General features: G+C 39.8%; 1 protein-coding gene across 1 annotated transcript; it reads right to left on the bottom strand.

The window, feature by feature from the left end:
- Nucleotides 1–3244: 3244 nt before the first annotated feature.
- rps6ka5 (ribosomal protein S6 kinase, polypeptide 5) lies at nucleotides 3245–24918 on the bottom strand. The gene is made up of 17 exons (XM_035673808.1): nucleotides 24607–24918; nucleotides 20947–21018; nucleotides 20535–20753; nucleotides 20233–20348; nucleotides 20023–20124; nucleotides 19157–19240; nucleotides 18896–18999; nucleotides 18648–18798; nucleotides 18284–18445; nucleotides 16826–16951; nucleotides 15273–15406; nucleotides 13966–14059; nucleotides 12857–13027; nucleotides 12375–12566; nucleotides 10525–10684; nucleotides 9912–10075; nucleotides 3245–9204 (listed from the first exon to the last, which is right to left on the bottom strand). Exons 1-17 carry the CDS (start codon nucleotides 24674–24676, stop codon nucleotides 8911–8913), a joined length of 2415 nt encoding a protein of 804 aa, XP_035529701.1. The 5' UTR covers nucleotides 24677–24918; the 3' UTR covers nucleotides 3245–8910.
- Nucleotides 24919–25822: the final 904 nt, after the last annotated feature.

The raw sequence follows: 25822 nt of genomic DNA, 5'->3' as shown, positions 1-25822 counted from the left end.
AATGCCAATCGCTTTGGGAACAGGCAGAACAGGGTAGGATGGGGGGGGTGGGTCTGGGAAGCTGGATAATAGAAACAGCCCCATCATGCTCATGTGCTGGGGCAAGCCAGTCAAAAATTGGAGGGCAACAAAAGGAAATGCGTTCCACTCCCAAGGATCGGAGGCACTTCACCCCTCTACAGTCCAGCCTAAACCCCGCCCTCTGAAACACACAGGCAGCCAGACCCACACAAACACACACACTCATTGGTTTTGCCATACTTGAGAGAACATTGTACTGCGTTACATTCATCTCCTGCTGGCTTGCCACAAACTTAGACCCTAATCTTAACAAGTGAGCCAAAAACCACGATGAGACGTGGCCAAAAATCATCTGCACAGAACTAGTGGAGTGTCAGGAGTCCGTCCTGTCAAGTAGAGCTAAACTAGACCACCACCACACACTCATCAAAACCCAGGTCAGAGCTCAAAGTCCTCCATCATGTCCTGTCCCATTTTGTATTCATCTCTCAGCTCCCCTCATCTGAGGAAATACCCACTGGGAGGAGGTATAGATAACTTATTTTTAATTAATGGACTTCTTTGTAATCGTGTATGGTATTTTGTGTGTTTTGATGTTTAGGTTATCTGACATCTCAGTTGTAAACCTTTGGCACTTAAACAATAATATAGCCTATATTATTGATTACTGATTTTAAAGAAGAGAGATAATGTACACACACACACACACACATAGGACACACTGAGTTTCTCTGACTGAGCATCCATATTGCCATCCGCATTGCAAATTAGCCAGGTAAAAGTGCTCTGTAAGTGCACCTCTGTATCATTGCATATAGTAGCTAATGGGTTGAAACCACAACAAGTGGACTGAAAGAGATGCATAAAAACCCGCTTTGTGTTTTAAATGCTGTGCAGTAGTAGTATCGAGCTGATTGCAGCATATACTATAGTTTTTAGGCATGTCTTACCTATATTTGTGGTATTTTGTGTATTTTATTTATATTTGTATGGAAAAATTGCAGAGACCCATAATGACAAGTACACAACACCAAATCAATCTAAGAGAATTTTTAATATCAAAGAAGTGTACTGACAGAAGAGGGGAGTCTTTTGGAAACAAGGTTGACAATACATGTTGACATGAACGAGAAGAGTAAAATTGTTTCAGGTTGTTACACACTGCTTTGAAGGTGACATAAAGCGTTTGCATAATCAGCCAGAATTATGCTTCATAGCAGAACAAACAAAGGTTCACATTGTCTTGACTTTGCTATTAGGCTATTGCTTGAAAACTCAAAAAATGTGTCTTCTTCTTTACAATTACAAAACTGCATCCGCCACAATTACGCTTTTGTAAGTAAAAAAAAAGTATATTATGTGTTTTGGCACAAAGATAACCAAAAATAAAATCAACTCACCATACCTTATACGCTTCCTTGAGTCTGTTGTAGAGGATTTTAAAATGTTTCTATTTCTGGATGTATTTTTGTCTTTCTTATATAGCCAATTAGCCCATAGTCTCCCTCTAAAAATCTCAATGATGGATTTTAGAGTGCAGGCTCTCCATCTGAATACTTGACCACAGTACAACACATTGTTTAGTAATGGATAGCATGTTAGGGCAGAGAGATTTCAAAGAAAAGAGATATCATCCACATACACACACACACACACACACACACACACACACACACAGGACACACTGTGTAATGACTTTCTCCAGCTGAGCATCCATATTGACATCCGCATTGCAAAATTAGCCAGGCAAAATTGCTCTGTAAGTGCATCTGTACTGTTGCATATAGCAAGTGGGGTGAAACCACAAGTGGACTGAAAGACATGCATATAAATCTGCTTTTAAAAAGATTTTGGTGCAGTAGTATTGTAGCAGCCTGACCATCTAACAGCTTACACAGAAACATAAAATTTGCAGATGTTAGCTAACATTAGCCACATGTCACATGGGACTGTAGCAGCAAAACCCGAGCACGCTGAAACCATAAAGAAAAACTGTTTTTTAAATAAACTGTGCAGTAATATCAACTGGATTTTCTTTTGTAGCATTTTTACCAGAGGATCTGTAGATCCAGATCCTCTGGTGACAATGTCAGGGTTTTGAAAGCAAATTAATGGTTGGGTTTGAGAGTATAATCAGATTTTTTTTCTTACCTAAAAAAACTTCAAGAGTTTCCCTCTTGTGTGTCACCAAAAACTCAGCTTCACTTATTTCTATGTAACTTTTTCCACAGAGCAAATGAATTTGACAAGAGAAGTAATAGTGCAGCTAATTGAGAGCCAAAGAGCGTCCTCTCCTGTCAGTATGTGGTAGTAACAGCGAAGACAACTTGTAGATGGAGAGCTGCAACAATTAGTTAATTAAGGAATTGACAGAAAAATAATTGGCCACTGTTTTATAGTCACGTTCATCTTTTCATGATTTTCTTTAGCAAAAATGCCAAAGATTTGAAGGTTTTAGCTTCTAAAATGTGAATATCAGCTGGTTTTCTTAGTTTTTTTATGGTTGTAAAATTAGTATTTGTAGTAGATTTTCTGATGGATCAGTCCATTAATAGAGAAAGTAATCTTCAGAATAAACTGAGAATTGAATTGTTTTATTGTAACATGTGACAAACAGTTCCATATTTTTTGAAAGGATTCGTAGACCCTGAAGCCCTTAACTTCTAAAATGAACATTTCTTCACAGATATGAATCTAAACAGGCAAAATCTGCAAACACAAGCAATGCTTATTTATCATTACTTTACAAATGTTTAATAATTCACTTATTACCATTCAGCTCTTCCCCAAATGGACAATTTTCAGGTCAACTGCATATGACTATTTTAATCAGAGCATTAGAATAATATAACTTGGACATTTACAGTATTTTCAGTTCAGTTTTTAAGACACAAATCGTAGTTCGGTTATAAATATGCCTTTAATCGACCTGGTACATAGAAATTAATCTCTAGTTCTGCTAAACAACATGAAAAATTTTAGTTCTGAAGAATATTTAACACAATCTTACATTTGACTCTTCTATGAATAACTCATACAGGCTGACAGGAGTTCATGCTGCTCAGTAAACTGTTCTCTGAGTGGTACTTTATTAAACACTGCCATCTAGAGGCTGCCCTCTGAAATAAACACTTCCATGTCTCCTAACATGCCTGTTAAATTAGAATACCATTATTTTTTAAATATGAAAAGGTTTGTACCTAATTTATTAATCAAGATAAAGAAAATGAACAGGAAATCGTACATTTATTGTCCTTCTGACAACTCATACACACAAATCCTGGTATCACAAAATATCTTCAGTAATGATGTAAATACACTTGAAAATACAATGAAGCCAAGGATCTCTTAAAACACTCATGACTGGTATCAGGTTATTAAATGTACAGATGTATTCAGCCAGCAAGTAAAGCATTTACTGAAGCAAATCAAGGTTTTTTCCTCAAACTATCAATGGTGTACCTATAGACCTGAATGATGATGTCACAGTGCCCTAGAAAAGCAGGTATGCACATGGTGTATCCTTGCAGTACAAGTACTATCCGGTGTTGAGGTTTATATTTTTAGTATCTCCTTAGAAATGTCTGACAGCCATCAACAGAAACAGACGGATGAATAAGGTGAAACATCTGAACCTGCACAAAGTCAAAGAGGACATATTTTTTTTCTTTTACAAAAAAATCAATTGCATGATTAAAATAACATACAAGTGCAAAGTTTTTCCCTTAAAGCTTGATTGCGTGTTTTCAAACAGTTTAATATTGACCAATCTCAAAAGGGATTCACTGCTACAGTACTTTTTTTGACACACTGCAGTAACGATATGACAAGGATATTTCGAAATTGGAAAATATTGACAGGAATCAAGCAGTGGCGCATGCATGATGGTGAGGATGATGATGCTTAAAGTGGCAGGTTGGCACGAGCACTGGATAACATGCCTTACAACTTGTGTGGGCAAAAGCATCACTGTTTCCCTCAATAAAATAAAACACTAAAGCCTTTTTCATGTTGCATTAATCTCAACAATAGAGCAATACTGGGTAGAGTAAACCTAATAAATTCCAAAAACACACGTTTGAGTCCGAGCCGCCCAACTTGCTGAAGTGTCTGAGCAAAAACAACAGTGCTATTCTGTAGCTGACCTTTATAAGAGAAAAATAATTTCTCCAATGTGGATCATTAAAGGGTTAGTTCACGCAAATAATAATAAAAAAAAGCATACAGGATTTTCTTACACAACTGCTCTCGAGCTTTGGTTTTTGTGGCCAGGTTGTGACATACTAATCTATTAAGGTCCTCAATATAATGGAGGTTGTTTGTGATGCTGCCAGCATTAAACAACTAGATTTAGACCTAGAACTAGAAACAATGTCTGTTATTTGGGATAATCCACACAACATACTGTGAACAGGTCTCACTGAATTTACTTTCTTCTGAACTGACTATTTGAAGCAGTGTCTCCCAACCTTATACAGTCATATATACATTTATATAAATCTGCAGCTTATTTCAAACTATTAATTATATAAAACTGAATATTGTTTCAATTGTTTGTTTTTTTTCATACAAGATGTAGTCATCCTGAAATTTTTGATGTTTAAGCTATTGCTTGTTTGGGTCTGGTCAAGTAGCTTATTATAACTAGGAGTTTAATGGAAATAAACAATAAACAATAAAAAGAGTGCTCCACCGATTTCAATTTCACTCCTATAACAGTCAGACTCACGGTGGACAGTTTTAAAAAAGTATAGTATAGATAGTATATATTGTCTTTTTTCATTCCACACATTCCTATTCCTTGTCAAAACTTGACGCCTACATTACCCACAAAGCAACTTAACTGCCAACAGTTCAGTTGGAGATTCAGGTGTGTTATGCTAGTAGTGGCTCATGTAACCTCGAGCAGAGATGAGGAGCGGGCTACAGAGGTCTGGTAAACTCTCTAACTCCACACCTTCAGATTTTAGACCCAAATGACCCTGACTTAAGTGACATCACTTGAGGCAATTTATCAGACTTTGACCAGCTCCCTCTGGAGCCACCAAAGATATTATTTTCACATGTGTAGTACAACCCCCAAGACCGGTAAACAGACGGTGATGTGTAAAATCTGTGAAAGCCTCATACTGATTTGTAATAACATTTGTTTGTTTGTTTTCTTTCTTTGCACAATTTCTAGTTCTTAAAATGATCTAGGAGTCTTCTGAAAACTGCAAAAGTAACCCTGGATGGGAATCAGTGCTTTAAAAGATCACATTATATCATTATTGGAAATCCAACAGAGTATTTGCCACTTCAGCACCGCGGACAGTTCCATATGATCCCTACTTAAAGCTGGCCAAATAAGAGCCACACTAGCCAGGGTATCTTTCCAAAACAGTATCACATTCATAGACAATGTATGCACAAAAGCACCTGACTGAGAAGCTGTGCTTTCACTGCCAGATGCTCAATGTCACTTTCAGCTTTGGCACCCTCATCTGTCTCAAGCACAAGCTCATACAGCACGACACCACTGACAGAAGTACAGAAGCGCACATGAACATCCCAATCCCTTGACTCTAAAACTCACGACAGCAGACTCCAGTTTATACTAAACAGTTCAAACAGTACCAAGCCCTCTAATTAATGTTGCAGAAAGGTACAAAGGTTTAGGTTGTCAGGTTTCCAACCTTAATTCAGAGAGAAGCAAAAAAAGAGGAAGCACTGTAGGCAGAAAAGGAACTTTCATTCAAATACCAGGGAACCTATAAAAAAATGTATCAAAGACAACAGGACATCAAATCAAAGCTGGCCTCCCTCTCTCTCTCTCTCTCTATCCCTCATAGTGGCACACTGAACAAGTTGTTCATCAAAGGGGGGGAGAACCTAGTTTCAAAATCCGCCCCAAGAGACATTGGTACTAAAGCAACCCTTTCCTGGGATAGTTCTTTTCCCTACAAAGAAAAGTGAGTTGGGTCCCACAGAGGCAGTGAGTAGAGTATGGTATTTTCTTTGGAACAAACAGCACTGCAGTACATCAGCTAATAGAGCCTGGCTCCCAGAGGGGAGCTCAATATAGGACACTTTTCCTCTTCCTCCACTTGAGCTATTAATACACCCAAACAAAAGAAAAGAGGCTTAATGAGGCAGCAACGGGGAACTCATGCGAACTACGTTAGACAAGAGCTTTGTAGTGTTTAGCTCCAAGGATTCCAGCTTTTCATACACCAATAGATCCTACATTGCTATTTCTACTGTGGCTGATGCCATCAGAGTTAAAGTACAGTATATGTAAATCCTATTACGCCCTTTTAAGCATTACATTTGGACCCATTTGGTTAAGTCTTTTTGAAATGGTAAAAGCAACACAACAGCAAAAAGAGATGCATAGTTTAAAAGCATGATAATGCGCTGGATATGAATATTATAGATCCTGTAAAAGGATCTCTGAAGAAAAACACTGTACGCTGTTACAAAATTATCTGAACTAGAAACATCTAACATATTTCACCAGTTTGGACAAAACAAACAGAAACCGTGATATATGAAGCATTTCTTTGCATATTTGCATGAAAGGAAATATCTCATGCAGCTTAGAGCAGCTACCTTGAAGTTAATGCTTTGGTTCAGATTCAGAGTGCATTAAAATGGAAGAAGATGAGGGAGTGTATTTAAACGCTCACAGTAGTCCAACTAAGAATTTCTATCTTGATTGAGCAGGAGAAACTGTTTCTAGGCAGCTTCACATACTGAACACAAATACCCCTGTACATATTAACAGAATACAGTATTTCAACTATTACCATGGAAACAGACTAACACATACTTGCAAAAAACAATTCACAGAGCATGGCATTTTACTTGCCTAACTACCCTGGCTAACAACAGTATTGTAACATTGGAGCATTACAGTAATTAGGCTACTGTAAAAGGGGTTTTGGTGTTTACATCCATCACACCTCTAACAGCAAAACTCCCAAGTCCCAAATTAAATCAGGGATATTCAAATGTGCAAGTAAACAAACTCACATTAAATCAAGTAAGAATCTGCCCCCCCCCCCCAAAAAAAAAGCCCATAAAAACAAAGAAAAAGTGGTGTTTACATCATGCACTGGGGACTTAATACTAACCAGCTATCCGCCTCAAAGTGAGAGCTGTCACACAGTGCAAAGATCACCATTTCAGTCATGCAGTACAACATGGTAAATAGAGCAAGGGATGGTGTCAAACGTAAAAAGAGTGTTTGTTTCAGCTCTGTCCTCTGGAACTGAAGTTTTTAAATAATTTGCTGTAGTAGGCTTAGGTTGTAGATGACTTAGGGCAGTGGCACAAGGGGCAACTTTGTTTTACTATATTGCATTAAAATAGTGTCAATGTCTCAGAACCCTTAACTCAAGGACTCAAACCTGTCCATTACCTGATTTGACTGCATTTTTTTGGCACATAACCCTTTCCATTTTAAACTTAATTGTATCTGAAAAAGGAAGCCACTTGAAGCTGCCCTTTGGCATTTGGGATCTTGGAAAACTTGACCACAAACTTCTGGACGGATCAGCACTAAGCTGATCTGAATTTTCCATTTGGGGCATTCTGCTCAATCCAATTGGTTGAGTGAGAATGAGACAATTACGTTATATACCACACAAGGCAAATCCGCTGCTGGGCTAAATATACCGACTTGAGGATCAGACAATGTGGAACAGCAGTAATGCTGAGACTTTAAGTAGTCATACTCCCACATCAGAGGCAAAAATAAGTCTAAATATAGCTCTTCTTGTGGGGTCACATCCCCTCAGGCAGCAGTACTCCCTAAACAACAATAAAACCACAGATTTGGCTGAACATACTACATCTACATTTGGTTGTTCCTACAAAAAGATGTTTACACTTTTGCTTTTTTTAATCCTTATGAACAAGGAAATTGATTTTTTTTTGACCACTGGACAAAGCTGCATTTCAATCCCACAAGCCTCCATAAATAATGTTATGAGTCCAAAAGACTTTGGTTACATAAATCTGAACAACCATTAACCAATAGCTAATGGTATTAATCTCTTCTAGCCTATAATGTTACAATATCTACATAAATGTGTCTCAGTAACCTACTTGAAGCATTGATGTCTATGATGAGTACAAAGATGTATGAACAACCATCAGACAACATTGAAACAGTCTTTTGAGCTGATAAGGAAAAATACACACATACACAATTTTTTTTTTTAAAAGACTCACTGTATCCATTATTTCTTTTCAGATCAGTCTGAACCATAAATAAGTTAACAATATAGCTTATCATAAATACATTTCAGTCTGTAAAATTCACATATAAATACCCTGCTCCATCTTGCAGAGACTTCCCAGAAAAGAGAAGTGGACCCAAGTTACATTACGCTGCAGCACGTTGCATTCCTTCTCTCTCTTTGACAAAAAATACAAAGCATCCATGGTGTAAACACTACGACTTTCCCTTTAAAACCTCTGGAGGCATGGACAAAGACAGGTAAATAGAGCGGACAGGTGGAGCTGTGACGAGTTTGAAGATGTCTCTCCATTGTCTGTCTGGACCTGGGGCAGTAGGACAGCCCTTTTCATGTTGGACACTGGTGACAACTTCTTCCTGGTCCAGTCCCTGATTGATACAGTCTGTGTGTGAAAGTGGGAGAGAGAAACAAACAAAAAAAGGGATAGGCTATTGCTAGTGATGATTGGTTGATTGATATTGAGGTGACGGTTGCTGCTCCTGCTGCATGCTTGATTTTGGAGACGTGCGGACGTCCATGCAATTGAGCCAGAGGCAGAGAGCTGCCAGGGACAGAGAGAAAGAGAAGAGAGCTGTCTCTACACTGGTCCAAGCCATCCTGCAGTTCATGAAGCTAACTGAATCTCCCTTGTTGTCTCGCTGTTTCACTGATCTTCTGAGAAGTGAAAGGCTGGATGAGCTGGTTGTTGCTCAGAGTCTGTTCCCAGTGCCACAGGTGTGTTTACGGGTGTGCTGTTAGAGGGCTGCGGGTTGGTGTCGCCCCCTGGAAAAGTCTTCTCCTGAGACTGGGAGGAGGAGGACGAAGAGTGGGTGCTCTCGCTGGAACTGCTGCGAGTCTCTGTGCTGGTACTTGTCTTTTTCATCTTCCTCCTCTTGGCTAGTGGTGCCTTGTCCACTGTCTGCAGGCGGAAACCTTCCCGCTTACATTTGTTAAATGCCTGGGACAAACAAAGAGGGGATTGGTGAGTCTTTTGAATTATTTTCAAAGGGATGCAGTGACCTAGCTCTTTCTCTCCTGATACCCATTCCTCAACTCAGGCTTTCTGCTGATTTTGAATACTCTACTCTACCTCTAGTGGTGCTGTCTTTTATCCAAATTTAAAGTGTGCTACTTATTATTATGTTTATGTAAGGCAACACGAGACCAGACTGCTGTAGCAGTAGCTGACCCGCCATGACTGAATGTATATAACTGAAGGAGGAAACACAACATTTTTATGACACTAACAAAGGAACTACATTTTATGTGGATCAGGCACATCTGGTGCATACCCAATCAACTTAAACAGGGTCAGTATAAGCGCTAATAACAATCTAGCATATCAGATTGGTGTATCCCTGCATTGCTAATATTTTGTGTTATTACCGATAAAAAAAAAAATGCATAAAATACAGATAATTTTTCTGTTTCAATGGTACTCTGGACAATTTAGCTAATTATACACTTATATTGTTAACTTCAATATTTTGGCTTTCAAGTCAATTGCTATGGGCTTGAGAGTACTTCTGTACAGTCCATGAGCAGCAGGTTAGCAGTTTGAAAAGCAATCGTTTAATACAACCCAAATCTTACTACAGGAAGCCCGAATGGAGGGAATTCCTGACCTACATCTAAAATTAGCATGTACTGCGTGTCATTACGTACATTAAAGGTAGCTTTGACGTAGGTGTGGACGGAGGCAGTGGAGGAGCCAAGAATGTCTGGGGTCATGAGTGGGTTGGAGGACAGCTGGCTGTCATCCTGAAGCCAGGCATTGTAACGCAGGCCGCACATCTTAATCCTCTTGTTTGGGTCCACCGTCAGCAGCTCTACACGAACAAGACACAGATAATTAATGAGATAATTACCTTTAGCACTCTTAATACATGATTGAGGAGGTGAGCCACTTCAGGAAGTTACTGTGGGCTACTTTGGGTGGCATTAGTTTACATATAAATTATAAATATATAATTGGAGTAAAAGAGTCCTGTATTTCCAACAATAATGCAAAATGCTTATATTTAGTTACACAATTTTACACTATCTTATTTTTTAGTGTGATTACACCTGTAACATGTGTGTTTTGCATTGCATGACACAATGGTAATTACAGCATTTTTGCCAATTTAACACACAATAGTGAAACCATTTTCTCTAAATTTGTCACAAAAAATTCACTCCAAACCACACATAACATCTGATCGCTCATCTTGTGAAATAAAAGTTCTAGCATAGTTTTCACTGGATTTAACTACAAGCCACCAGTTCCCATCCTCACCTTGTATAAGGTCCTTGGCTTGCTGGGACACATTTCTCCAGGCTTCGCCTTCAAACGAGAAGTCCCCCTGTTTGATTTTCTTCATGATTTCCTCAGCACTGGTGTGGGTCAGGCTCTTCTCCTGACACTGAAAAGGCACCTGGCCAGACAGCATGGTGTACTGCAAAAAACAAACACACAAACTGCTGTCAAAGCATCATGAATACAGTTACTAGGTTAAATGTTGAATATAAAACATCTATATTTCTATATATAACTCTAATCTAAACATCTTGTATGGTCAGCGTGGCACAGGAAATGCTACATGCTTGTTTTTGTTAATCACGTTGCCTACGATGAGCTGGGAAAGTAACGAAGCATTAGTGTTAAAACATATCTGCTGTTCAAATAACAACGTGCTTTAGAGGAGCTCTTAACCGATCACGACTGTCCACATTTTTCCATTGTTATGCCGCAATGTTGTTGACCATGGCTGAACCAGCACTAAACTGAAGAGTGGTCTGTGCTCAGGGGAATGAACAGGATACTCTCACCTTGGCCTGCTTACGTCTGCCCTCGGATTCCTCATTAAAATGACAGTATTTGGGAACAGCCCTTTTGGCAGTGGAAGATCTGTTGTGCCCTCATCTCTCCCTCTCTCCCTCTCTCTCTGGGTTGGCTCAATTTGCTTCCAGGGCATTGTGCACACAGCTTGTCAGTAGCCATTTCATCAAAGCTCCACAAGGCACACTACTCCTATATCCCCCCAGGGGGCGACAGTGCGAAATAGCACTTGCACAGAAAGCACAGAGTCTGTATGGATGACTGGCCAAGTACAGAAACCTTTCTCTCAACTCTCTGCCCCCCACCCGTGTGCCTTCTCCGTCTCATCTCTACCTCTCATTTTCATTTTCCTCCTCTAAACAGAAAAAGGTTGAATTAGGATGACATTTCCGCTACCGGGAAGCACCGTTTCAAATGAGCGCAGCCTTAACCAGCTCTGAGAGTCGGGCTGGTTGCTCTTCACTCTGTGGTGAGCCTTAAACTGTGTCAGCTCACCACAGGATGCTGAGGGTTGTAGTGCTGAACAAGAGAGGGAGCTGAATATCACGCAAAGACAGATTAGAAACAGAACAGAACATGCACACACATGCATACATACATGTAGTATTGACACGCAAAACACCCCCCTTACATATACACAATCGCTGAAAGCCTAAACCACAAAATCAGCCAAAATCAGTTAAATAACAGCTGATTGCTTAATCAAAATGGCCTGCAGCAAATGTTGAATCCATAAACTGGATAACATCAACAAATCAACACTGTGCGGGGCTCATGATTAAACATTAATTTAGTTTTAGAAATGCTTCAGTTAACATTATTACGAAAAACTACTTTAAAGGGGAGCTTGGAGCTGTGGATTTTGAAAAGAGTTTCATAATAAATATATATATACATTTTATAATCAGGTCACTTTCCTGTTGCATTGTGGAATGTAAGGGATGTATTTGTTATGTGACTGTACCATCAGAAAAAATGATGCTCCTGAATAGGGGCAATCAATGATCTGTTATTTAGTCCTATTCCTGACTGAGCAGAATTAATCATTAAACTGAAAGCTTGATCTTGACGTGGGGCATAATTCTAATAAATAAAAACAAGGTTTGAACGTGAACCTGTTTTCTTTCTTGTTATATTTACAATTGCTGTTCAAATTGCTGTAAAATAAAATAGTGAAATAATGGGCTGCTGATGTCTCTTTCTCCAGAGGATAATGTTAAGTCATATAATGAATGATTTTCTATCAGTTTAACTACCAGTATTTTGTTTTAACCTGAGCATGGCTCTGCCGTCCCACACACACTTACCAGAATGACCCCCAGACTCCACAGGTCACAGGACTCATCGTAGCCGTCATATTTGAGTATCTCTGGTGCTGCGTACTGCAACGTGAAGCAGGGAGTCTTCAGGAGCTGATTGTCTGGTGGTTTGAGGCGAGCAAAGCCAAAGTCTATGATTTTTATCTCGGAGTTCTCACTCTCGTCTGTGAAGAGCAGGTTCTACAAAGCAATTCAAGACACGGACAGCAATCATTTCTTTCAACTGGTCCACTCAAGAGCTTACTAAATTGGACATCAAGACTTGTCTGACCAGGTACTTTTGACCCATGTTAGGGTCAAACAATTTTACTCCTGTTGTGTAAAAGATTGCAGAGTCAGAATGACGATACCACAGATCATACAAAGTTCAGAAAAACACAGTAATTCTGTTTTAAAAGTGTATGATCCAGTGTGTCTGTATTCATCATAAAGGCACAAACTCTGTTCAGAGAGAAGTCTATGTCCAATACCTCCGGTTTAAGGTCCCTGTGCACCACTCCTACGTCGTGCATATGACTGACGGCTGACACCAGTTTTCGCATGATGCGGCTGGCCTCTGTTTCACTGAAATGTTGCTTTCTACGGATCCTCTCCAGCAGCTCCCCTCCACCGAGCAGCTCCAGGACCAGATATGTGTGGAGCTGCAGCAAACACACACACAGAATATATTTACACTTCTCACCAACCTGCACGCATTTCTAACCTTAATTCTGTGGCACGCTCTGAAATAGTACAGTAGGTGCAAACATTCCTAGGTTTTGCAATTAAACAAATATTGAATGAAAAGTTTTCTGATGTATAATAAATCTTGCTTTTTACAGCTTGGACTACCAGTTTAACACAGCAGAATGTTAATGTGTGAAATGGAGGACAGGGATTTTTTTTTGTTGCATAATACATATAGCAAAAACAGCCCATCCTTGATCCCATTATGGTAAGATCAAACTATAATGGTACTGAGGAAAAGTGAAAGGGTCCAAACAAAGTGGGAAGGGAATAATGTGTCTGGGCAGCAGGGTAGAGTTTCTCATTAGTGCTGGGTCTGTGGAACAAAGGCAGGACTCGGTTGAGGCGAGGCGAGGCAGCGCTGCTTTGATCTGGGTCACAGGCCTCTGAGGTACAGTAATAACCCCACTGAGCTCATCAGGTCTAGAGTGGTGCTCCTAGGCTTGAAGGACCGGGGCTAATGAACCTGTACACAGTCAGCCACACGGACACACCTTCCCAATAACCGAGGTAAGCTTCAGTTGGAACGCATGCACACTTAGTTTGGTTTGAGTGTGCAGCTCGATTAGCAACACAAGTAAATCTAGGTTGTTTCTATTCAGTGGTGCTCAATGGATGTTTGTACAGCTGCAGTTAAAAATACGTTTGGTGTGAAATATCGAGCACACAGAGAGATGTTTATGGGACAATACATGAAGAGACAGAGACAGACCTCGAGGGCTTCAAGCTTCCCCATTAATCTGCCTTGTTCCAGTTCCAGGACTTAATAAGGCTGCAGTCCCTACAGGCTCCACAGAGAGCCATGCAAAACAGAATTTATGGTGGCCAACGTAGCCGCCGCAATAAACCTTACCTGGTCGTGGTAAATTTCATGTAACTTGACAATGTTAGGGTGGCCATCGCAGAGCTTCAGGGCAGCTATTTCCCGCTGAGTCTGTGCCTCCATCCTACAGCAAACACAAGCAGGAAGCCAGATAACTGTCACAAAATACAACATAAATACACACATACACAGTAGAGTGAGAAATGAATTACAATTATTCAAATTAAATATTAAATTATGAATTGACACCTGTGTATTTAATGGCAGCCAACATGTTCAACATAACACAATTTAAAACGCAGCTTATTCTTGGCACATTCTGGATTTTTTTCACCCACAATTACGTTTTCACAACAGCAACTGAACCACGAGCAGAGGAGGCTTGTTAATGACGTCGCCTATCTGAAATTAAACTGATTTACCTGCTGCGTGCTTGTAAAACTTCCACCAAATAACTTATTACGCATTACATATTAGACAATAAACAAACTGTATAAAGTACCAAGAGAAGCAAAACCAGGCTTTAGAAAGAAGACAGAATATCCTGAGTCAGTGTATCTATTACCCATTACCTCAACTATTTGCATGACATTTGTACAGCATCATTTTGTGGCTACTGTGAGGTTGGCATATTCCCCTGCTTAGTTAAATTGGCACAAAGCACATTTGGTAGCCCACAAGGTTCAGTTCTCAGAAGTTCTCTCACTGTTATATTAGGAGGCATTTCTGTCAGATTTTAAGTGCTGTTCTGCTCTGCAACTCTTTCTTTAAGATTTCTTTAACCTGATATGGGCAAATTCCAACTAATGCACAATTATAACACAATGTGGTGCTGTGAGCAGTGTGATTTACTTTCTGAACATGCTGCAGAAACATGTGCTGTATCAGGGTGAGCTTGTATTAGAAATCCCAGTAAGGCTTACTTTTATTAGAGCCATAAAATGTGGTGCTACACTGTCAGTTTAGGAGTGTAGTGTAGGACTGCAGTCAACACACAAAGCTTATTTTGTAGCAGTTGCCAGCAAAAACAAGAAGGCTGGTGAGGAGAGATGTATTTACATTAATTTAACCTACATCTGTTAACCTTAAACAGAGTAATGGGCCAAATCAAATCTGAGATATTACGTAATCAAGTCAAATTATGACATTATTTTGTATTCATCAATTAATCCAAGTGTAACTTAATTTAGAAAAATTCAAGACTGTATTTAGAGTTGGTTGACAACAGTCTAGTTTCTGCCAGGGAGAACAGTTATCCAGTCAAACTATAAATATCACACCGCCAAAGGCAACTGGGTTGACAAACACATCTGAGCTAACAGGCTGGGGGCTTTTACCTCTTGCTGACAATCTTGACTGCATATTTCTGTCCAGTCTTCTTGTGTGTGCAGCGTCTGCAGATGGAGAAGCTTCCCTCTCCCAGAACACTGTCCCTCAGGTCCATCTCATAACTCATATAGAAAGGTGAGTCCTGCAGGGGAGGAATTGTGAGCCAAAACAAGCTGTTTGGTCAAATATAAAATTTAACTGAGAGACATCACCAAAATGTCCAATGATTGCAAGTGACCTCAATTAAAGAATGACCTCATTGTTGTTATGACTTCAATACAATCGTCATACAATTATTTTGTATATGAAAATACATTACACTAAATTCTTCACTGTGATATTTATCTCAGCTCTACGGCTCCTTTTATCTCTTCCATAGAGAATGCTGTAACTACTGCTACTTGGCTTACATTTCACAGTCATGTCCTTGGTACACTTTTCTTTACATTCCATGTTATGTCTCGTTCTCCCCACAGACACAATTCACGTAGAAGAGGATTAAGCAGTCTTTTATGTATTCTTAAATTTAATTATAATCTAGAGGTCATGTATATACAGCATTTTCCATTACCACTGGCAACAACCCATCTCAAACCCCATGTCCCACTTTTCACCCTTTCCCCAAGTCCCTTGACTGCAGCCTTTGCTTTTTATACATATTACTTATTCTATGTGATTATCAAATTAAAGCTTGTTGCTCTTTTGTGATCTTGTGACCTGCAGCAATCCATGAAAACTGTATGAGGAAGGAACCCAGTAAACTTCTCTTATTGTGAAATTTTGTCAAATTCATTTTCATACAACATGTAAGCTGCATTTGTACAAAGCAGTCAAGCTGTGAAAAAACTACATTCCCCAGATCTGAAACAACATACTGAAGATGACTACAAGATAAGACAAGACATGTTAACTAGCTTCCAGTTTGTGACAGCACAGTGAGCTGAGGCTTTAATAGAATTCTGAGCACATAGTTGCCTGACTGCTGCCTGAAACTTCCCCTTTCTAATGTGAAAGCACTAAAGGGTACAACAAGGCTATGACCAAGGTTACGTGCAAGCCATATGCTAATTTTACTTCAAAAATTCAATTCCATATTCCAGCATTTGGTTTATTGATAAAAAACTGCTAAAATGAAAATAATTTGCTACCAATATAACAAATACCAATAAAACAAAAATAGAAAAATTATCTCAATTCATATGAAAAAAAAAGTCATATGAAACTGCTCAATTTCATATCACTTAAATCAACACATAATCTCTACACCAGCATGTATCCAGGATGTTGATGAGAAAACTTGAAACCCGATGAGCCACAAAAAGCACTGCACTGCTACCTTCTTAAAAGGCATTTTGTTGCACAAATACACAAGTGCATCCATGAACAAACAGCATCAAATAAACAGGATCATGTCTGGAAACTGAATCTGACTGCAGTTAAACAAGTACAGTAGAAAAAAGTTCTAGTGGAATGAAAAGGAGGGAAAAGTCTCATCTGTCTGTGACAGCAGCCATTAGCTTAAGTGTGTTTGTACAGGGGGATCCAAGTCCATTCATCTTACCTTCATCATGGCGCTGCGGGCCACGGCAGCAGAGCCTGGCCTCTCAGAGCCCCCACACAGCTGGACAGGGTCGTCCATCACCACATTCCTCTTAAACAGGATGGAGGGGGCCATGAAAGAGTAGCCCTGCGCACAGAAACACATCAACTCTTAAGTGTTTACATTTTACAAAGACATAAAGCCAGGGTTGGACTATATGAATAGAGGGAGAGGAAACATCTATTCCTGCAGTTCAAAAGACTGCAGCATTAAACTTTATTTTATATATTACATAAATATATAGACACTTACTGTATTTTATATGTTTCGATATTAACTATAAAACTTGAAATTGTTGTGCATTTTCTTCAAATGCCACACCAGCCTGTCAGCTCCACAATAAACTCAATTCTGTTCATTCGTGAGTGACAGTGGCTGTCCAGCTGTTCCTATTGTTAGACCTGTCATTGTGAAGCGCTGCCTGCTTAATTCCAGCTGTGGGGAGCCCAAAGCTTTGAGCTGGCATTAATCTCTCTTTCCCTTTTTCACCGACACACACACAGCTGTGTGGTATGTAGTGACAGCCATGGATGGACGGAAGGATGGATGTTGAATGAATGAGATGCCCTAAATTGCCGGGCTTGAATATTTGATTGCTCTGCTGTGAAATTACATCTTGGCACACTTAATGCAATTTTAATTTTGTTTTGTGAGGCACGGTAGGGGAGCAAGTGCACGGTTTAAAATTGGGATTGCTGTCGTTATCTCAGAGATTGCTAGGCTTGCAAATTATAAAGACCACAAAATTTCAGACTATGTGAATGGCAGCTGAGAGCGAAAAAAGCCAAGATGAAGTTGGCAATCAAAGACTGAAGGCGTAACCGAGACAGACGTGGTGATGCTCTCAAAGTGTAACCTTTTATTCCATGAGAGAAGCCCGTTAATGGATCTATTGATCTACCAAGCTCAAGGATCCAGAAGGCAATCAGAGTTGAAATTTCATGCAATACATCAGACAGCCATCAGCTGGCACGGAGTTGTGGGCCATATTATGGTTCAAAGCTACATCAAAAATAGTCATTCACATCTGTTACTTCAATAAGAGCTGCATATGGCAGCAATTACTTCAATAAAAGACCCTTTAGTCAATTTAAATACCAGTGCACACAGACAGACTCATGTTGACTTACAGCAACCTTTTGAGGACATTCAAAACTTCACTTGATTACTTCAATTGCTGTGGAGTATGTCAAATATAGTCACAGACAAAAAACGGATAATGTATAATGCGATTTTTCATCCGTGTCAACATTTCACACTGCCTGCAACTAAAGCCCTGACAAACATCAGCACAAAGTAGATGCAAATATAAATGTTGTCCTGCACAATGACCTGCAAGACGCACAAAGAAATGTTCCTGTCTGTAAACAACAACAAAAAAATAGTCTGATTGTCTAACATCCCTTAACACCCTCCCACCTGGAAGATGCGGTCACAGTTCTGAGGAAGAGCTGCAGGAGAGTAGGTGGGGTCCATCTCTGTGAACTCTTCGGCAAAGTTGCTGACATCCAGCTCATCCCGAATCACTGGCTTGAACGGGGCAGGAACCTTCTTAGCTGCCAGGTCCTCCCAGTTAATTTTCTAAAGTGAGTTTAAAAAAAAAAGAAGAAAAAAAAGACAAACATTTTGGTTAATCCCCATCCTTATTAACACAGCTTATACAGACACTCAGTTTTCCTAAATGCTATTCACTCAAAGCAGCCCCATTATGTAGTAACAGCCCACCCTGCTATTTAGTTTTTCTAAATATTGTGAAATAGTCGAGACAGGCAATGAGATCCACCTGGTAAAACGGCTGTTTTTTTACATTCTCTGCTCCATTAGGACCCGAACCCAATCTCTTCTTTGGATCTTTGATGAGGAGTCGCTGGATGAGGTCTTTGGCCAGTGGTCCCATGTCTTTGGGGAAAGGGGGGTCCTTTTTTGAAATCCTCCTGTGATGTGTAAGACAGATATGGTCAGTGTTGTAGAGAGATTATAACTGAAGGATAGCTGAAAAACTGTGGCTGACGATCAGGGAGAAATCCATACTTGGCAATGTCTGTGTGTGAGTTCTCATCTCCATCAACGGTGAAGGGTGATCCGCCAGTCAGAAGCTCGTACATCAGCACGCCAAGGCTCCACCAGTCCACTGCCTGGAATGCATGAAAGCACCCACCCATGACTTTGGCTTAACAGACTAAAAGAAAAATCTCAGTAGAGAGCACACATTCAGAAATACAGGGAGGAGAGTCTGGGCTTGATTGATTTGATCGAACAGGAGACAGCATAAAAGATAAAACTATAAATTACCTTGTCATGTCCAGACTCTCCGCCTTCCACAATTTCTGGAGCCATATATTCAATGGTGCCACAGACAGAAAATGCCCTTTCCATCTGTTTTATAAAATACACAAAATCATCAATTGACACATTTTAAAATTACAAATACAACACAAAATACAGAGATCTTAGTCTTCTCTGTGTTTTAAAATGCCTGGGAGTGGCCAGGACTGAAAGAGAATGATTAAAGCACCTGAGGAATCTTAAACGTTTCTCTGTAATATTTAAAGGTTCTGTGGTCCTTTTAACCTCTGTTAGCCCTATCTGTTAGCAGTTTCTTCGAGCGGGTCCCCATTTTGTTAGTCTCATTAAAAGCAAAAGGACACCGATCTCTAGGCATTATTCATTTTTAAGAGTTAACTGCTTTAACTGAGTTTAACTGAGACTGTGTGGGTGTGGTTTGTTCAGATCTGACTGACAGTGGCCTGGCAACATAAGCAAAAAGCACCACACCTGATGATCTGTATGGAGGTAACAGTCTCCTTTTTCTCAAATAGGCCTGCTATCCTTCAAACCAAGAGCTCATAGGATGATTTCTCTCACGTGAAAGAACCAATACTGTTCTTACTTTGGGAGAAAATTGTGTGTTCAAGTAGGACCCCTTTGCTCAAACAGAAAAAGCTAAAGAGAAAATCATTTTTGAGGGCCTTTAAGGAAAAGGCAAAATGCCTTTTTTGGTTCTTTCAAAATCTATTATGAGAACAGAAAGATAGGTCAGTTACAGAAATGAGTGTAAGAGCCGATGGAAGCCTAATTTCAAGGCTTCCATCATCTTTTGCACTCCTTTCTGAGGAGGACTGAGAGGTTGTAACACATATTGTTGAGACATACTGTACCTGATCAAATTCTTTACTGAGGCCAAAGTCTGTGAGAACTATATGACCACTTGAATCCAGTAGAATATTCTCAAGTTTCAGGTCCCGGTAGACGATCCCAAGCTGCGACAAGTAAACGACAAGTGGCAAGTAAAACATACAGCATGTAAGCAGCAATAGCTGACTTCTGAACAGACAAGAGGCCTTGATTATGTTGAATCTGGTGGTTACCTTGTGTAGATGTTCTAGTGCCAACACAATCTCTCCACTGTACAAGGCTACTTCTTGCTCCTTAAATCGCACCCTTTGCACCAAATGTGTGAAGAGCTCCCCACCATTTACATAATCTATAATGGAAGATATCATGCATGTCACGTTTCATCCAAAATAATATAAGCTGGTTGGTTTTTCTACAGGGAAGGGAAAATATTTCTTTTAAGTTTCTAATTCAAAAATCTTTCCCTGGGTTAAAGACAATGATTAACCTTTTCTTTTGCTTGTATAAACATATGTTTCATATTAAATATCCTAACCGAGGATGAGGTGCAGCTTGGTATCCGTCTGGAAAGCGTAGTGAAGTGTTACGAGGAATGGAGACTGGCGGATGTGCTCCAGCACTTGCCGCTCCGTCCGTGTGTGTTCAGCAGTCTTTGCCTTTTGTACAATAGTGGCCTTTTTCAGAACCTTCATGGCATACAGCTTTCCCGCATCATGACCACTCACTTTCCTCACCAGGAACACCTTGCCGTATGCTGGTGGTTAAAATAAACAAAGGAAGAGAGCAAAGTTCAGTGCAGGGCAAAGGCTTAAACAGAAATAACCGGTATGGCATGCTTATCATTGCAAAAACACAATATATCGGATTCCAGACTGGCATGCAAACCATCATTTAAATGTCAGGTTCTGTTCAACACACGGAGAATAACGTTATTAGGTTTTACTCACCTCCTGTGCCCAGCACCTTTAATAGCTCAAAGTTTTCAATGCCCACCCTCTCTACATGGCCCGTCAGGTTGGCTGAAGTCAGAGCAGAAATAACATATTACAAGAGAATCAGATAAACCACTCGTTTCATATAACAAAACAAATGTGGCTTTAATGATAAAATACCAAAGTAAAAGAAATAAACATCATGGTACAGGAGACCAGTAAAGTACATGTATTCCCTTAAGGTGCATTCCTTCTCAGAAATTATGCATGAAACTATATTTTCACAATATTAATTAAGCTAGACCTTACAAAAAAAACAAAACAGAATATTTTCCACATGAGGTATTTTTCCACTGAGGCTTATCTGGAACACAGGAAAATTCCCTTTTATATTCACTGCACTGACTGTTTGCTACAGCAATTGCTGTTTGCAGTTGCATTATAAATCTCCCACCTACCATGATTGTTAGCACGTTACTGGAGACGACTCACTGAACAATTAGCATGACCTACAGTACAAGCCATTTACTAATACAAGTAGAATACTAAGTACGAAAACCAAGACATTAAAGATATTAATAGGTACAAGTTGTGGACTGCAGTAAAGAAAAGGCTCTGGTTGATTTAAAAACAATTTCACTAATCTTTAGATCTCCTTTGATCCTGGCCCTTCTCTATAGTGCAGCTGTTTCTTCCTAAATGGTAAAAAAGGTAAAAAGATGCTTAATCAGCCAGCAAGTTGACGAGCTAACATTTCAGCGATAAAATGACCCGCCTCCCGTCAAAATAAGTGAAGGCATTCTCAGTATCTATTTGATACTGTTGATACAGCCAAATTGTAAATACATTTGAAACTGACCAGCTGTTTTTCACCGTAGTTGCCAAAAGCTGTGGCTCTCGCATGGACATCGGAAGGGACAATACATCACCTCACAGTCCTCTATACCAGTTCTGTAACTGGTGCTCAACTTATAAGAATGAAGAATGAAGTCTAAAAGGTTGGAGAAGTGGGCTCCAACTTGGAGGATCAGCGATTTAAAACAAGAAAATCTGCGTGGCGGTTTAATGAACACAGAGCACAACAGCAGTAGACTGGTTGCACTTGCAATGGTGAATTTGTTAACTTGTCAAAATGTGCAAATATTACAGACATAACACAAGCGTAATCAACTTTCCCTCATGTAAACAAAGACCGAATGACAACAGTTTTGTGTAAAAGAAAAAAAAAAACTGACTTACTCTTCTCAACTCTGTCTCAGCGGTATAAGATAATCTGCAAGTGAACTTGCTACATTAGTCAGCAAAAGGTCATTATCTTGCATAAAAGATCTTCAGTGAATTCAGAGCACTGTCAGTGACTCCTCATGTCTGTCTAAATCAGTGTCCCAGTGCAGCTGACTGAGCATAGCACGCTCTTAGACATGCATGTCCATTGTAGTGAACACATTCCTTCTGTCTCACACTCTGGAAATAGGCTACAGAGCAATAAAATGGCTGATTGAATCTTTTCCGCTGCTTCTCCCGTTACACGCGAAATATGAAATGCTGCGACTGTCAGGCATTCTGTGTCGAGTGTATACCGTGTCATTTCCAAACAACAACGCTGGCTTCAAATTTGAGGTCACAGGTTCAGGTTACATAACACCCTTGTCAAGCTCACCCTGCCGAGGCCAAGTTTGATTTCAGTGTTTATTAATAGACTGACAGAGGAGTCCAACCAGATGATGCCCTGCTGCGAGACAAGAGGAACCTCTTCAGCTTACAGGAGGGAAATGCCCATGCTGCTCAAAAAACCTTTCATTAAGATGCGCGATCGTACTTAGGGTTTCCCTACACACTCCCTAACATAACCCCGACGAACCACCTAACATTGCTCACACAAAACCTTCTTTGCATATTTTACACATCGATTTATGTTATGTAAAGCATTAACACAGCCAATGTACAACCTATAAGCAGGATTATTGTCGACTGTAGTATTTTTTTTACAATTCTCCATGCAAAAATCCTTGTTATTTAGATAGATAAATAGATATACTTCGTTGATCCCAAGCTGGGAAAATTTTGCAGGAAGGTGTAGGATTTAGTGGCATCTACAGGCTAAGTTGCAGATTGCAACCGTTTGAATACAGCTCAGCTTTCCAAGGGTGTAAGACGAAGGCTGCAAAACCAGTGAAACACACGAAACACCCTGTCTACAGTCAGTGTTTGGTTTGTCCGTTATGGGCTACTGCAGAAACATGGTGGCCTTCGTGGAAGAGGACCCGCCCCCTCTTTAGATAAAAGAGGCTCATTCTAACTTCCAACAAATACATAAAGATTCTTATCTTATAGATGTGTACACTAATGAAAACATACTTTAATGTTAAATTCCTTTCCTGCTTACAGATCCTTCTAAATGTCACACACCGGACCTTTATGACAGAACGACAGTGATCATGTTATGTATAGATTTTGCACTACACTGCTTGAAACGAATGTATTAGCAAAAATATGTTTTAAAAAAAAGTAGCTTTATCTTGTCATTTTGCTTTGTTGTCTGAGTCAAACGCTTCAGCAGTGCTCCAAAGTTTTTGCTGATACAGCGGTTAACATGCTGTGTGAAAATGAATGCCAAAAAAACAAACACAAAACGTGCCACTGACAACTAGACTGGCTGGATATTTAGGGCAGGGCGGTAAATGGGGGGGGTGCAGCATAGTCATGTTGCAGCCTGAAAGGTGCACTGTGTCATTATAAACCAGTTGTAGCTGAGGCCTTGTTCAACTTCACTCAGCAGCCCCCCTACAATAACACCAGGAGACTCTCTACTCACAACAACCACCTTCACTCAAGTCTCAATCATAAATATTTGGGAATTGTAACAGTAAATATAACTGTATTTCCTGTTGAGCCTTTGCTGCTGGTACATGTCAGCGCTACTTCACTTTATAACTCTCATTTTCAGTGCAATTGTTGCAGCAAAACACAAGCCAGAGGGATCCAGCACCGCCTTCCACAGACGACGTTGTTCACTTAGCAAGGAGAGGAAGTAATGCTACCTGTGATACCACTGTTACACCAACTAACAGTGCCTAACACACCCCTCTACACTATGCAAGATAAGGACCAAGCAGGCGTTTACTCTCTTGTGATGTGACAGCGCTGCAGCGGTGTCTGCTCTCCTCTGGCTACACATATAAGTTAGCTGTGACCGCTAAAAAATCCAGGGCAATAAGAGGGGGGAAAAACATTTAGGAAATAACGTGAAGTTAAGGCGGCGGCGACGGGGGACACACAACAAACAAACTTGCTCAAAATCTCCCACGTCGACGGTCTGATTGAGCCTTTGTTACACGTTAATAACGAGCACAAGGCTAATGTTATTACCAGGGTTGACCGCGGTTATTAAGTAGCAGTTTAGCCAACGTTAGTGAGCTGGTTTTGGGTTAGGCAACGTTAGTTTGCGTATAAGCCTTCACGTTACAGGTAATAAGGGCAGTCAGCGCAACGTTAGTGAGCCTTCCTCTGCCATTTTTAGCGCTCACTACAAATGCCCACTGACACTGACAGCTTCTTCCCAAGCTAGCCAAGCTAACATTTCTTTCGGGACACGTGTCTCCTCTAAAGACACACAGCGGATAAAACAAGACTGCGTTCAGAAACAAAGTTCAACCAGTTCGCAGCTTCACTTACCATTTTTAAGCTCGTGTTTCACAGTAAAGAGGTCACCTTCTCTGGAAGATCCCTCCATCGGGGATGGCATCGTAAATTTCGTGTTCCAATTATGTTCAAAGATGCTTTTTTTTTTTTTTTCTTTCTTTCTCAGACGTCGTTCTGCCGTATTAACGTGCAGAAACTGGATAAATGAGCAGGAGAATTAAACACATGATAGTCAGGCGCCAAACTTAACAGATATAACGTTACTGTATGGGCAGACCTAAACGTAGCAGTAAGAGCGAGCCCAAAGGAAACACTTGCTTCCTCCAGCCAGCACACCAACACTACCACTACCTTCGCAACCAGACAGTCCCTCGTCGCTGATTGGTGTTGCTATGTGGGTATCTGACCTCTGATTGGCTCTTTTCGTGTTAGCGCCGCACGGTCCCGCCCCCTCGAAAAGACAGATGCTGCCTTCAAATGCGCCTCGTATACACGAATGTCAAAGGTCAGAAGTGTAAACATTAAAGTGCAATCGACTGCGAGTAAAAAGATTATTTCAAGTTCAGATCAGAAATAGTACATGTAACAGAATTTTTTTATTTATTTCAGAAAATAAGTAGTGCTTTGCTCATGTAGGCTACAACTTTGAGAGACTTTACTTGTGTATTTCTATTTTACGTGACTTTATTATTCTACTGTCTTTTCATTTTATTGTTGTATTTTATTTGTAATTTTGCACATCAATGTGGGCTGTTATGCTCTTGTTACTTTGATGTAGTTATTTATTCTCCTGTAGATCAACTTGGTTGTTTTAAAGTGCTTAACAAATAAATGTGGATTGGATTGGATTGGATTACTCATAAATAAAACATATACATACTGCAGTTATTTTATTACACATTAATTTGAAAAACATAGTTGTTTATAGTTTGAAGAACAACATTTTATAAACATAACATATAATCATCTTATAAAATATGATGCATGTGTTAGTTTCAGTAATTTAGTAATAATAATACAATAACATAACACTAATACCAAACTTGTTACTTTTACTTAAGTTAATGATCTCAGTACTTCCTCCACAACCATGACAGCACTATTCAGTTAAGGGGACAGACCATTAACCTGAGAGCATGCACGTCTATAATAAAATGTAATGGCTTTTGTAAAATGTCATTACATTTTCCAACAGCAATTGAGAACATTTTGTGACGTAGTTTTGTGAAAGTAGTGGTTTAGGTATTGG

The sequence above is a fragment of the Morone saxatilis genome, unplaced genomic scaffold, assembly GCF_004916995.1.
Source record: "Morone saxatilis isolate NCDOM2014 unplaced genomic scaffold, NCSU_SB_2.0 Contig3, whole genome shotgun sequence".
In the NCBI taxonomy this organism is placed as follows: domain Eukaryota; kingdom Metazoa; phylum Chordata; class Actinopteri; family Moronidae; genus Morone; species Morone saxatilis.
This window is presented reverse-complemented; position numbering and strand designations above follow the sequence as displayed.

Bases quoted from the DNA above. Each gene is read 5' to 3' on its own strand.
- rps6ka5 (XM_035673808.1), bottom strand. From the start codon at position 24,676: ATGCCATCCCCGATGGAGGGATCTTCCAGAGAAGGTGACCTCTTTACT. The intron at 20,349-20,534 runs GTTAGGATATTT...CTTCCATTATAG, and splicing joins CAAGCTGCACCTCATCCTCG to ATTATGTAAATGGTGGGGAG. The intron at 18,446-18,647 runs GTGGATCTCATT...AACTCACTTTAG, and splicing joins AAAAACAGCCGTTTTACCAG to AAAATTAACTGGGAGGACCT.